Source organism: Octopus bimaculoides, chromosome 6, assembly GCF_046866305.1.
Source record: "Octopus bimaculoides isolate indiv1 chromosome 6, ASM4686630v1, whole genome shotgun sequence".
In the NCBI taxonomy this organism is placed as follows: domain Eukaryota; kingdom Metazoa; phylum Mollusca; class Cephalopoda; order Octopoda; family Octopodidae; genus Octopus; species Octopus bimaculoides.
This window is the reverse complement of record NC_142933.1, coordinates 27760946-27776853: the sequence shown is the minus strand read 5'-3', so window position 1 is coordinate 27776853 and position 15908 is coordinate 27760946. Positions and strand designations below refer to the sequence as shown.

General features: G+C 38.4%; 1 protein-coding gene across 2 annotated transcripts in view; it reads left to right on the top strand.

The window, feature by feature from the left end:
• Positions 1 to 15341, top strand: part of LOC106869793 (polypeptide N-acetylgalactosaminyltransferase) — a 164534-nt gene extending 149193 nt beyond the window's left edge. For both annotated transcript variants that reach the window (XM_089353665.1, XM_089353664.1), the window contains exons 12-15: positions 103 to 186; positions 3457 to 3583; positions 10584 to 10703; positions 13861 to 15341. In XM_089353665.1, coding sequence (XP_089209791.1) covers positions 103 to 186; positions 3457 to 3583; positions 10584 to 10703; positions 13861 to 14010 — 481 coding nt within the window. In that variant the 3' untranslated portion in view covers positions 14011 to 15341. The remainder of the gene's footprint in view (positions 1 to 102; positions 187 to 3456; positions 3584 to 10583; positions 10704 to 13860) is intronic.
• The last annotated feature ends 567 nt before the right edge of the window (positions 15342 to 15908 follow it).

Here is a 15908-nt window from a genome sequence, read left to right as displayed (position 1 = left end):
TGTCTGAAATGTATGTTAAATATCATGTATATAAACATCATAATTCCAAATGAATCCTATATTAATTGGGGCACCTTTATATATTTTTCTCTCTCTTTGCAGTATATCAGAACGCCTAGAACTTAAGAGGAAACTCAAATGCCGACCATTTAAGTGGTACTTACAGAACGTTTATCCGGAATTAAAGTAAGGGCTAAACTATTTTTGAATCTTTTATAGATATTTTATTAAGACATATTTTATGGTCAATATTTAATATTTTAATGTTTCACACAACTTATCAAGTCTGTATTTCGTGATTTTTACCCTGTTTTGGTCAGCCAAATTTATGATCATCTTACATTCTAGCTGTGCAGATATACATTTCATTATACTGAGTTCAAAGTAAAAAAATTAATGTTTATCTTTACTTGCCCTCTTGACAGGACAGAGCCCATATCTTGCTCACAAGTTCTTTTTTCAACTTGGTCTCTATGGCTAGATGCCCTTCCTAATGCCAACCATTTTACAGAGGTGTATTGGGTGCATTATGTCATAGCACTAGCACTAAAGAATCATCTCTATAGTAAAGTGTATTCATCCCTGTACCAATCACTTTACTGTGGAAGAAAAAAGTCAAAATTATTGTTTAGGTAATTATTTTCCATTTTGGGTTCCTGTTTCCTTTGTGTGGCTTATGGTGGCTAATAAGATTGTGGGATGAAAGGACAGGGCATAATAGGTGAGGAGAGAGAAGAGTGAGCTGAAAGTGCCTAAGTGGAGGTGGTAAGAGTCCAGCAAGCTCCAAAGGGCAGAGGCCATTGTAGTAGCAGTAGGAGACACCATGTCTTTCGATCAGTTGTCAGAGTGTATTTGTGACTTCATGCCAATCATCCAAGTGATTTTTCTCTGGCTGTGGTCTAGAGTATCTGTATGTAGCAAAAGCAGTGTTCCAGAGCTAGTAGTTGATTGGAGCTTAAATATTTTGTAACTTTGAAATGCAAGTTTTACTGTTTTAAGAATGTTTGTTCACGAGGAAAGGTCTTTAAATATAGTGAGCCCTAGCATTTGAATTGATATTGTAGGTGCTAGTTGCATTCTATTTGTAATTAAAAAGGATGAGGTGCAATGTTTTCTTGATATTTGCAGTGACTTGCTATTTTACTGTTGGAGACAAGACTGGGTTGATCACATTGGTGAATGCATTTGTGGTCTCTGATCATAGTCAGTGCAGAGTTAGCATGAAGTGTCCAAGTTGCAAATGGATAAAACTTGGATGTAGAAGGCTAGGGAAGAATCATGGGTGCTGCTTGCAAAGGAGTGGGGTTTTTAATGAATTTTTTTGTGATTTATTATTGTTTTGTTTTTGTTTCTCTTCTGTGTTCAACTGTTAATCGGTGAGTGAGTTTATGCCACTCCCAGGGTTAGTCAGATAGATTTTATTTCATTGTGACCTAAAATGTCTGTGTACGTGTCAGTGTTAATCATAATTCAGTTTTAGCATTGGAAATGTATTCGTTGACATAATTTTAGTATGAAATGATATATTACATTAAGAAATTGGTCAAAGGCTAAAAATTTTATGGAGTTATGAATAAAACAATGTAGCTAGCAGCCATCCTGAATTTAGTACTGTTGCTCCATTTGAATTTTAGTGGGGATTTTAAAGTATGTCATTTAATTGGGTGTTCTGCACTCAACGATGTCAGAATAAAGTTCATTCACTTTAATGGTGAGATAGTACATAATTTTACTAACTTAACAAGCACACACACCACAAATACCTGGACACATTATTATTATTAGAGTACAAGGTTATTGACAGAAGAATTATACGCAGTCACATGAAAGGATTGCAGCACACCTTGACGGTTGAAGCCAATTGGAATGGAATCTCCTGTAGAGCTTCTACAGAAGATTTGCCTCTTAGGATCAGGAAAGATCATGAGAAGGGTTTTTGAGCACTTGGTGGTTTATTGAAATCCTGTGGACACCTAAGGTTACAGGGAGTAACCTGCTGCCTGCATAAATTCTACCAGGAATAAGACTAATCCTAAGTCAGGTTGAAAAATAATAGGCACAGGCATGGCTGTGTGGTTTAGAAGTTTGCTTCCTATCTATATGATTTGGGGTTCAGTCCCACTGTGGTACTTTGGGTAAGTGTGTTCTGCTATAGCTCCAGGTCGATCAAAGCCTTGTAAGTGGATTTGACAGATGGAAACTGAAAGAAGCTTGTCATGTGTGTCTGTATGTTAATGTGTGTGTGTGTGTTTGTGTCTCCTTGTCTTAACATTGTATGATAGTCGTAAACGAGTGTCACTGCCATACAAGCAGTGTCATTCATTTCCAATATTTTGCAAAAGAACATATACAGGTATAGAGAAATACTACTTTGCTTAAAAACAGGTGAAAGTTGGCAACTGGAAGGGAATCTGGCTATAGAAAATTTACCTGAGTAAACTCCATCTGACCCATATAAGCAAGGAAAAGTGGATGTTAAAGCTATTATTATTACTAAGATGGCAAGCTGGCAGAATCGTTAGCACACCCAGGTGAAATGCTTAGTGGTATTTCGACCATCGCTATGTTCTGTGTTCAAATTCCACCAAAGTTGACTTTGCCTTTCATCTTTTCGGGATCAATAAAATAAGTACCAGTTGAGTACTGGGGTTGATGTAATCGACTATCTCTCTCCCCCAAAATTTCAGGCCTTGTGCTTATAGTAGAAAGGATTATTATTATTATTATCATCATCATCGTCACTGGGAAACAGATGACGTTGGTCAGTCCCATATCCTCACCTGACAGTTACTCAGGAGCTAGCTCCTGGTTTGTGGTTCTTTCACCTTCGTCTCAAGGAAGAAACCATTGGCCACAAGAATTATATCCTTCACATTTTGTCCAATCCCAGGCAAAATCAAAATCATCTGTGTCGCTATTGTGACTTCATCGCAAAATCCATACCTGGACTCAAATTACATTCATAAATCCACCGCAAATAGAGGTAGCTTCTTTTATTCTTAAACTTTTTTTTTTAAATCCTTTCCTTCAAACACTCATATGTTGAAATCAATGAGAATAATTGTCATCATCATCATCATCATCATCATCATCATCATCATCATCATCATCATCATCATCATCATCATTATCATTATTATTATTATTATTATTATTATTATTATGGGGATCATCATCACTACTATTATTCACCATTGCTACATCTCTACATTTACTCTCTATATAAACCATCTACTGTGTGTGGGGGGGGGGGGGCACATTTCCACACCTGTATACTATCTCATATACATACTGTACTCACATGTTGCAACACCACATCATTCTGTAATATATGCACATATACATGTTACAAAAACACACTGAACTTATATATATAGATGCACACACTCACACACAAACATATGTTACAGTAACATACTGTTCTAACATATATATCCTCAATGCTTTATTATGCAGAATACCAGAAAACCAGGACATGTTATATGGTATGATCAGACAAGGAGACCTTTGTATAGATACCTTGGGCCATACGGCTGAAGGTAATGTTGGATTATTCCATTGTCACAACTCTGGGGGAAATCAGGTAGGTATTTTTCTTTTTTCTTTTTCATTTTTGACTCCTTTTGATTTGAAAGAACCACCAAATCACAGCCTACCGTTTTGAAAACAAGGACCTAAATCAAAGGCCTCAGGCAGCCCACTTATACGTACCTTACTTCATTGGACACTAAACTCCGCTTGCGAAGACCTGTTGAGGCAAGTGAAATCGAAATTGAATTAAATTTGACGACTGGCACCCATGCCAACGTCGTCTCCATCATTGGAAACGAAACTCAGCTTGCGAAGACTTATTTGGGCAAGCGAAAGTGAAACCGTTAATGGCACCTGTGCCCAGCATCGCCTTCCTGGCACTTGTGCCAGATGGCATGTGTAAAGACATTCGAGCGAGATCGTTGCCAGTGCCGCCGAACTGGCTCCTGTGCAGGTGGCACGTAAAATACACCATTTTGAGCGTGGCCGTTACCAGTACCGCCTGACTGGCCTTCATGCCGGTGGCACTTAAAAGCACCCACTACACTCTCGGAGTGGTTGGTGTTAGGAAGGGCATCCAGCTGTATAAACTCTACCAAATCAGATTGGAGCCTGGTGTAGCCATCTGGTTTCACCTGTCATCAGTCAAATCGTCCAACCCATGCTAGCATGGAAAGCAGACGTTAAACGATGATGATAATGATGATGATGATACACTGGATAATGTGCACTTAGAAACACTGCTGGGGTGGCAATTGGCTGGTGATGGTTGGAATACTGTTGACCATTGGTTTGTTGGATCAGAGTTGATTCAGGATTAAACAATGACATAACCCATGTCACCATTGTGTAATAATGTAGTTACCATTACCACCATCACATCCATTACCACTATTCCTGTCATAACCTCCATCACTAATCACTGCCATATATCACCATTTCCATTATCGTCACCACCACCATCTCCAACACCACCACCATCATCATCAGCATCACTTCCAACACCACCGCTGTCTCTATTGCTTCCAACATCACCACCACCAACAACATCATCACCCCCAACACCATCATTGTCTCTATTGCCTCCAACACTACCACCACCATCACCACTACTACCAATATCGCCACTGTCACCACCACCACCACCACTATCACCACTATCTCTGCAATCACTGCTACTATTCATCATCATCATCGTTTAACGTCCACTTTCCATCCTAGCATGGGTTGGATGATTTGACTGAGGAGTGGTGAAACCAGATGGCTACACCAGGCTCCAATCTGATTTGGCAGAGTTTCTACAGCTGGATGCCTTTCCTAACACCAACCACTCAGAGAGTGTAGTGGGTGCTTTTATGTTCCACCTTAGGTGAGCTTGTATTTGGTTTCCTTGACTTACTAGAAATTGCAGCTAAATCTCTTTTCACCTGTATTATCTTGTGAAAGAAAAAGATATGTTGGATAATATAGTCCTGGACATATTTAAATCATTAAGATAGTCATGGTTGGATTGTCTTAGATTGCTGATCTGCTCATTCAGTGCTGATCTTGAGTTAAACAACAGCATGAACCATCCAGCTGAAGGAGCCACTTACTTTTGTCTCAGCTTTCTAAAAAATAGCAGATTACATAGGATTATGTAGTGCTAAGATACACTGTATCTGAAACAGACAGGATGGTCGTGGCTAGAACACCTTTTATCATAGGTTTGTTTATCAGTGCTACCCGGAGCTAAACAAGGTGAGAGAGAGGGAGAGTGGGAAGGGAGCTCTCTATGATGTAGCTCAAAATCTTAGAGCAGCAGCTAATTTTCCTTCTATTGTGATGGCACTTGTGCCGGTGGCACGTGTAAGGACATTCGAGCGAGATCGTTACTAGTGCCGCTGGACTGGCTCCCGTGCAGGTGACACGTAAAAGACACCATTTTGAGCATGGCCATTGCCAGTACCGCCTGACTGGCCTTCGTGCCGGTGGCATGTAATAGCACCCACTACACTCTGAGAGTGGTTGGCATTAGGAAGGGCATCCAGCTGTAGAAACTCTGCCAAATCAGATTGGAGCCTGATGTAGCCATCTGGTTTCACCAGTCCTCAGTCAAATCGTCCAACCCATGCTAGCATGGAAAGCGGACGTTAAATGATGATGATGATATGATTACAATTGGGAGACCAACATATCAGGTGTTGTTGACCTGGATGTACTAGATGGAGCAGTCATGGCTGAAATGTCATTAGTCATTGGTCTGAGGGATCAGCAAAAACTGACTTGGTATAAAACAAGAATATCCAGTTATAATAGATATATATTCTATGTTGTGTACACACACACACAAGCGTACACACAAACACATGCACACATGATATGTAAAAAACAAAAAAAAAAAAGATGAGGGTGATTGTTGACGGATGGCACATAACCAGGCAGAGACGGGATAAATCAGCAAGATCTGTCATTTTTCACTTTAAGGTTGGGTGGTGTGGGTGGAAATTGTGCAGAATTTACAAACAGGATGTTAATTTTTTCTTTTTATTCCTTGATGGTTGGGGACTTGTCTCTAGTACACACACACACACACTCTGTGTCTGTCTGTCTCTCTCTCTCTCTCTCTCTCACACATAGTAACACAAACACTCTGTCTCACATACACACATACTAACACATACGCAAACACACTCTTCTCTTTCTCTCTCTCACACACATACATATACATATATATACTTATACTAACACATACATGCATACACACATTCATACATATGCATATATTAACACACATACATATAAAAATGAGAGTTATTCTTGCCTATTTTCTCAACCTGGGTCTGATACAAGTAATTCTTGTCTAACGGGTAAGAAACTCCTACAATTCTCAGTATCACTCTGGATTCCTTTGTTTGCTTCTTCTTCCTTTCCGTTTAAATTTTTAACACATTCACTCTCTCACTTTGGTGAAACCTTGAATGTGAAGGCAGTTTCAACAAGTTGTCCCTCTCTCTCTCTCTCTCTCTCTCTCTCTCTCTTTTCACTCCCCTTTCTGTATCTTTCCCCTCTACAACCCCCTCTCTTTATCACTCTCTTTCTTTGTGACACTCAGTCAACATACTATTACACATACGAGTATGACCTTGTGTCTCTCAGTCAACACATGTAGGGGAAACATATCCCTCCACCTCAGCTCTCTTTGAGAGAAAGAAGGAGAGAGAGTGAGGGACAGAGAAAGAGAGAGAAGGACCAAAATGAAATCCAGTATTTGTGCTTTCTGCTGTCATAGCTACATACCCCCAATCCTATCGTTTCTTCCACCTACCACCAACTCCTGAGGTAACAATTTACTTCCTCTGGTGGGTGTATACTTTACTTATACCTCTTCCTCACCTTGGTGCTATCCAGCTGTGTATATTTTGGTATATAATCAAATATATGCATGAATATGCATCCAGATGTGCACTCACATTCATTTGTGAAGACTCATATGTGCACCCACATGTGAATGCACATATACTTCCTATCCTCTCCACATATGACCCATCTCCTAATATAATAATGAGCACAGTGTTTTTATATAGTTGTATATATATATATATATATATATATATATATATATATATATATATATATATATACATATGTATATATATTTGTCCATAATCATGCCGGATGCGGAGGAGGAGAGAAAATAGTCATTCAGTGAAGGAGAAGTAGTGAGAGTAATAGCTCTGACTGTGAGGGCATGAGAGAAAGGAAGTGGTGAAAAAGAAAGTCAGCGTTTCAACTCTGTGTGAGTATGTATGTGTGTGTGTGTGTGTGTGTGTACATGGGAAATATGTGAATGTTTGTATGTTTGATTATTATGTACCTTATTTATATATAAAATACTACAATTCGCCGACATTATTGACAGCATGTGGTCAGCTAGTATATATATAAATGGACACACATGCACACACACACATACACACACACACATACAGACACACATACACAAAACTTTTCTTGTATGGGTTTTCCATAATCTCTACATTCTTATACATACATATACATGCACACATGCATTTACACATTTGTGTGCACACACACACACACACACACACACACACACACATACAAAACCATACCAACTTGAGCAAAACAAGGGTGCTTCTGCATGGTGGTTCAATTGGCTAGAAATAGCAGTCAAATCTCAAGTTAATCTACTGTCTTAAAAAGCCCACATTGAATAAATATGGTGCAAGATACACTATGCCTTAAAAAATGGGATGTTTACAACTGGAACAACACACATAATTGTGGTGCATACAAATAATATTCATGACACAGTTTCAATTCTCAGCTGGAGCATGTTTACTTAGCTTCAGGGAAACTCATCATAATGTCCATATATAGTTATTCGTGTATCTACATATTGCATTCCTTACACAATGATATTCTTAAGCCCCATCTCAGCACTCTGCCTTCACTTTCTCATCCCTATAGCTATCACTTCTTCCAACCACCGTTTGTCTCGATGGCACCAGTTTACTTCCAGATCGAATGCTTTCCAGCTGTGACCATCATGTCAAACTTTTAGGCATGATGGATCCTCTGTCAGTTTTGGTAATGAATGTCTGGCTCATTGAATTAACATGTAAGTGGCTGAGTACTCCACAGCCATATGTATCCTTAATGTAACTCTCATATAGAATCAGTATGATAAATCATCATCATCATCATCACTGTTTAATGTCCATCTTCCATGCTGGTATGGGTTGGATGGTTTCACAGGAGCCAATGAGCCAGGGGAATGTGCCAGGTTCCAGTGTCTGTTTTGGCATGGTTTCTATAGCTGAATGCCCTTCCTAATGCCAACCACTTCACAGAGTGTATGGGGTGTTTTTGACATAGCACCTGCACTAAGTAATTCACAAGACTAGACCCCTCAACTGAACAGGGTGTAGTACTGAGGGAGATGGCTTTGTGCCAAGTGATGAGAGGTTAGAGTATGATAGAGGTCAGAGACAGGTGTGATAGAGAGACAACTTTGACTTACAGGTATAATCCATTTGACAGGCTTGTAAGCGGTTTCTTTCTTCCTTGGCTCAACTCAAAGCTTTGGTAGACACACTTGCACAAGTTACCATGCTGTAGGATCGAACTTGAGACTTTATATTTGCAAAGCAAACTTCTTAACCACTTGGCCATCTTTGTGTCCACATTCTTTTGGCATAGTGTATCTAGGATTCCTCCACAAGATCCAGTCCTTGTAGTGTGGTGGCTTGTTAGCCTTAGTAACTCTGAAAGTTATGCTAGCAGAGTACAAGGTCCTGGTAGAGCCTCCCATGTTGGACAGATCAATCAATGAATGGAGGTTAGACTAATGGGTTTGCATAGGGCCAACACCCCTAACTAGAAAAAAAAAAGCAAAGTTACATCGATGATAATACAAAACCAACAAGACTTATGAAAGGACAGCCTGGAGTTGAAAACAGTGAAGAAAAGTTGTAGATGGCCTATATTCCATACAGTGTAAAGGGGCTTAAGTAGGCCTCCATTATCCTTTTGTAAAATAATAGGATGGGATTTTGCGGGACATTTGAAACAATATTAAGCATAGACTTCTGGCCTACTAAAAATAGCAGTTCAGACAACCATGGGAGACTCATTGTTTTGACCTTTCTGTAATGTCTATCCAGAGTATTGGCTTCTCTTAATTTCTGGTGGTGGTGATGATAATGGAGATTGTGATTGTGATGGTAGTTGAAGTTTTGGCTAGGTAGCTGGGGTAGCGGAGGTTTCTCTATCCTCTTCAACCCCACCTGTCTCTCATCTGTCTGTTTGATGAAATACTCCGAGGTGACCTTTTACCTTTGTGTAAAATCTGTATAAAATATTCTTTGATGACTTGCCCTCTCCAGTGTGTAAATAATTCTCTTGTTCTATGAAGTATTATCTTATGACCTTTCCACCTGTATGTGAAACAACTTCATAATATTTTGGTAATTGTAATAGTTTTTGTAAGTGACTTAATCATGTCTTGGAAAATGAAACAATTACATTGTGGAACAGTCATTTTAGCCAGTTTCAAATATATAACATTTCACTTTTTGTTTATTTCATGATAGTTCCGTGTGTCAATGACAAGGTCACGAATGTGTAACAAAACTATTTGACACATTGTAATTTCATAATGTTATGAAATAAAAGTAAAAGTAAATGAATCAGTTTTGATGAGGAGGATTGAGTTGTTTGATCAACTAAATTAGTATGTTTATGGCTGAATATTCCACAGAACCACCACCACCACAACCACCTGCATCGTTTAACGTTCATTTTCCATGCTGAATGACTTGACAGGAGCTGGCAAAGCCTGCCTCCCCCCCACCATATCAGATTGCATAGTCTGTTTGGCTTGATTTCTACAGCTGGATGCCCTTCCTAATGCCAACCACTTTACAGAGTGTACTGGGTGCTTTTCACCTGTGCTTTTTATGTGACAGCAGCACCAGTGCATTTTACATGGCATCAGCACCATGCTTTTTAATGTGACAGCAGCACCAGTGCTTTTTACATGGCATCAGCACCATGCTTTTTAATGTGACAGCAGCACCAGTGCTTTTTACATGGCATCAGCACCATGCTTTTTAATGTGACAGCAGCACCAGTGCTTTTTACATGGCATCAGCACCATGCTTTTTAATGTGACAGCAGCACCAGTGCTTTTTATGTGGTACTGTCATTAATCTAATCATCAAGTTGAATCAGCATGATACAGCATGTATGATAAAGATGTGTTTTGCATTACAACTACAATCTATCTTACGAGCTGCACTGTTTCATTTTGAATTACAGGGCTTGAGTCAAACCAAGATTATGGTTTACATTTGCCCAAGATACTATGCAGTGGAATGGAACCTGTTGCTTTGTGATTGCAAATTATTCGATCATGCTGCATCCATAATATTGTGTTTTGAAATGACTAAAATGACTCTTCTCTGATATAATTAATAAATGATGTATAAATATTCAATCTTATTGATTATTGTTTTACCTTGATGTGATATCATTCTTCTCCTTAGGAATGGGTGCTTTCTGAGAATGGCAACTTGAAGCATCTAGATATGTGTGTTACGTTACCAGAGGTATTATCTGGTGTAACTTTGAAATTGGCACAATGTGTTCCAGGTGACAAAATGATGGTAAGTCCTTGACTCCATAATTTTTATGCAGTTTCTACAATTTGTATAGAGGTTATTAGCATTATTTAGACAGTATTCTTCCACCTGTTAGAACCATAATATACAGTTTAGGGCCATTTACATCTCAGTTTTATGTTTATCAGAACAGTAGGAAAAGCTAAAGTACATAAAGTCCGATAAGGGCCTGTAAGAAATGAAGTCTGTAAGAAGACTGTATGTCAAAGTAGGGCTGAAAGAGCCAAAGAAGGCTTCATGAATATCCAGTCAGGCTTGTTACTGTGGTGGTTGCATTGGTGTTGTTATTTTTTTTTAATGTTAAACGAATGATGATGTCTGCTGGCATGGGGTGTGATCACCATCATCATTGTTTAACGTCCGCTTTCCATGCTAGCATGGGTTGGACGATTTGACTGAGGACTGGCAAGCCAGAAGGCTGCACCAGGTTCCAATCTGATTTGGCAGAGTTTCTACAGCTGGATGCCCTTCCTAATGCCAACCACTCCGAGAGTGGAAAAATGCATTCTTTCTTTTAGTCTTTTACTTGTTTCAGACACTAGACTACAGCCATGTCAAAGCACTGGCACTTTGTCAGTTAAAATGAAGAGGATTCCAGTTGATCCAATCAGCAGAACAATCTGCACCAGGTTCCAACCTGATTTGGCAGAGTTTCTACAGCTGGATGCCCTTCCAAACGCCAACCACTCCGAGAGTGTAGTGGGTGCTTTTACGTGCCACCTTCACGGGAGCCAGTCCAGCGGCACTGGCAACGACCTCGCTCGGAGTAATTTCTTATGCTATTCAGCTTACTTCCTACAGTTCAATGCTCTTCCTATCACCAACTACTTTACAGAGTGTATTGGGTGTGTTTTTCTTGTGGCACCATCACTAGAAAGATTGAATAGTCCTCAGTGAGACAGGATGAAAGGGACCTCATGTCTTTACACTTTCTCAGCTCATTTGCCAATCACTTTACAGTGTGCAGTGGGCACATTGTTTTGTGACATCTGTACTAGAGTGGTAATCTTGCTCAGTGTTCACACGAATAGAAAGTGTGATAGGAGAAGGTTTTCATAGCAATGTGAAATGGAATTCCTTGCTCAAGGTCACAATGTGCTACCTGGTCTGAAAATTGAGCCTGTGACCTAATAATTGTGAGCTCAACACTCGACCACTAAGTTACATGCTCTTTACTTGTTTCAGTCATTTGACTGCTGCCATGCTGGAGCACCGCCTTTAGTTGAGCAAATCAACCCCAGGACTTATTCTTTGGAAGCCTAGTACTTATTTTATCGGTCTCTTTTGTCAAGCGATGGTGGGGGGACAAACACAGACATACATACAAAATCCACTCACAAGGCTTTGGTCGGCCCAAAGCTATAGTAGAAGACACTTGCCCAAGGTGCCACGCAGTGGGACTGAACCTGGAACCATGTGGTTGGTAAGCAAGCTACTTACCACACAGCCACTCCTGCACCTATACATTGCCTTCACATTTATGCAATAAAATATTTAAAATCTAAAGAAAAAAGTCATATGTCAGCTAATGCCGCAACAGAAACGAGTATAAAACTATATATCAATGTAGCAGCTATTTTGTGTGTATCACCAAATATAATTGTGATGGTTTAGCTAGGGGATAAGAATGGCCAGGGATAATTGTGGTGATTTGGTGAGGAGATAAGAATGGATACGGGATGAAAATTTGTCATTGTCTTGAGGTTAATGTTTGTCGTTGTTTGTGTTAAGTATGTTTATACTGAAACAATTGCTTAAACTAAATATTCATTTAGCTGTTTTGGCTGCCATTATTCTGTCATATTAGTAAGGTGACGAGCTGGTAGAATTGTTAGCGAGCCAGACAAAATGGATCTTTTTTAAAACGGGGGCCACATTTTTCATTAACGAAACACTTTGAAACTTGGAACACTGGTAGAATGTGTCATATAAAACATCTTTTTCTCTTAGTCTTCTTAAAAAAAAAAGAAATCCATAAGTTATTCCATGTTAAAGTTGTCGTATTTCTGTAATTTCAACCAATCACTGACGTCCATTCAGCTGATATACATTAAGTGCCGACTACATAAACAAACGATTCTGAAACAATTAACCCTAACCCTAACCCTAGGGTTAGGGTTAGGGTTAAAGCAAATTTAAAATGAAAAAAGCAAATAAAACGAAGGTATGGAGATTAAATATGCTTTACATCACTTAATCAGCCAAAGGAGTAAATGTAAACAACTGAATACTTGTCAGTGATTGGTTGAAATTATCGAAATAAGACAATTTTTTACATGAAATAAATTCGAATACAAAAATATTTTTCTGTTCTATAACGCAAAATAGGTAAGTATACGAAGTTTGAAAGTCTTTCCGTACCAAAAACACTACGTAAAACATTCATGAAAAATGTGGCCCCCATTTTAAAATAGATCCGACAAAATACTTTGTGGAATTTCTTCTGATTTTTACTTTCAAATCCTTCTGAGGTCAACTTTGCCTTTCATTCTTTTGGATTTGATAAAATAAAGTACCAGTCAATTATTAGAGGGTCAACCAACTTACTTCCTCTGAAAATTGTTGGCCTTGTGCCTAAATTAGAAGCCTGCATCTAAAGAAGAAAAAAAGAGAGATAAAAACATAAAGATTAATATTGATTACTCTTTACTCTTTTACTTGTTTCAGTCATTTGACTGCGGCCATGCTGGAGCACCGCCTTTAGTTGAATCAAATCGACCCCAGGACTTATTCTTTGTAAGCCTAGTACTTATTCTATCGGTCTCTTTTTGCCGAACCGCTAAGTTACGGGGACGTAAACACACCAGCATTGGTTGTCAAGCAATGGTGGTGGGACAAACACAGATACACAAACATATATATATATATATATATATATATATATATATATATATATATATATATATATGACAACGATATATATACATATATACGACGGGCTTCTTTCAGTTTCCGTCTACCAAATCCACTCACAAGGCTTTGGTCGGCCTGAGGCTATAGTAGAAGACACGTGCCCAAGGTGCTACGCAGTGGGACTGAACCCGTAACCTTGTGGTTGGTAAGCAAACTACTTACCACACAGCCACTCCTGCGCCTTTTAATATTATTAATATTTTCTATTTTTTTCGAAAATTACTTTCAGAAATGGGTCCATATGAACAACAAAAGTATGTTTAAACACCAGAAATACAACCTTTGCATTGACAGTCGGGATTTCCCAAATCAAGGACTTATTGTGATGCCATGTGATGAAACAGCCAACACCCAACAGTGGAAGTTCCTGTCTAGTTGAAACTAATAGAGGAGGGCCTGGTTCTTCTCCTTGATCATCATCATTATCATCATTGTCGTCATTATTATTATTATTGTTGCTGTTATTATTATTATTATTTTTATTATTATTATTATTATTATTAAATCCTACTGAAGTTGACTTTTCTTTTCTTCCCTCTGGAGAGGTTGGAGTGGGCCAATAAAGTACAAGTCGAGTACAGGGAACCCGAAGCGATTTCATCAACTGAGCCCCTTCCACTCCTCAATGTTTGTGGCTTTGTGCCAAAGTTAGAAATAATTACCATTGTTGTTATTGTTATTATATTATTATTATTATCATTACTATTATTATTATTACTTTTATTATTTTATTTTCAAATTCATAAAAAAAACTCTTTCAAAAAAAGTTGTGATGAATAATAACCTTGTTAGTGCTACCCCACCACCCTTACCACAGAGAGGAAAGAAAGGGTGTTTCTAATCTCACTTTTTCCTCTTTCCTCATCACCAGTTGAAGGCTGTGACAGCTATACAAATTCTATAAACCGCCCCCGCCCCCTCTTCATCCTCTCCCACCATTTCACCTCATCCTTCCTTCAACTTCTTACTTTACCCACCACCACCACCAATGCCACCACCGCAAATGCAACCACCTCCACCGCCAATGCCACCACCGACAACACCACCACCATCATCATCATTCTATACCATCTTGCCAATTACTATCACTATTAAATTCTCTTTATTTCTTTTTTCTGTTTTCCTTTTTTGAGTTGGTTACAGAATTATTTGTATCTTCATCATTTTTAATCTGCCAATATATCATGTTATTTTATGATGGTGATGATGATGATGATTATAATGAATATTTGTATGTGTCTATATATATATATATATATATATATATATATATATATATATTCATATATACATATATGTTTATGTGTGTGTGTGTGTGTGAAAGCCATTTTTTCCCTTCCCATATATACACACTTATAGGTATATATATTCCGTCCTCCCCCATGCTAACAAGGTGAAAATGAAAGTTAACCACACGGTGGTGGTGGTGGTGATGATGATGTTGATAATGACTATGATGATGATGATGGTAATGTGTGTGTTTACGCACATAGATGCATGTTTGTGTGTATATGTGTGTGACTTTACATGTGTTACTATGTAATTGGCATGCATTTACATGTACTTACAAATGTGGGTGCACATGCAGGCAAATTGAGATATGTATCTCAGGATATACCTGCATTTCAGCACACACTCATGCACACACATATATATGCACTTGCACACATACATATACATGTTTGTGTATAATAAAAAAATTTTTTTTTATTTTTCTTTGTTTTTTTTAAATTTTTATTTAATTTTTTTTTTTTCCAGCATAAACTTTTCTCTGCTAATCCGAACCATTTACTGTATTCTTTGTTATGTATTGTTGTGTGAGGGAATGAATGAATACTCATGAACTGGATTCTTGGATTCTTCTTGGAATGATCGCTTTAAAAAAGATTTTCTCTAGAACCTTCTTTGATTGATGGATTAGCTTAGGTTAAGCTCTTCATCCATCATATTTCCATACTGTGACTTTCCATCAATTTCCTGATCTCATTGTAGGATCATTGTGTGTGTGTGTGTGTGTGTGAAGTTTTATATGCATATCTTCCAAGACATTAACCAATGAACTCAAACAGTTTTTAACTGTATCTTCTCTCTACATTCTCTTCAACTCTTTGAATGACGATGCCAGAGTGAACCTGTGATTTATTATTCTACTATTGACCATATAAACTCAGTAGTACTGAAATCTGGTGAATGAAAGGACTCAATCTGAGGGCTTGATGTCTGTTTGCCACTCACCAAATCAATTTTGTTGCAATGTTGTCCTGGATAATTCCTTCA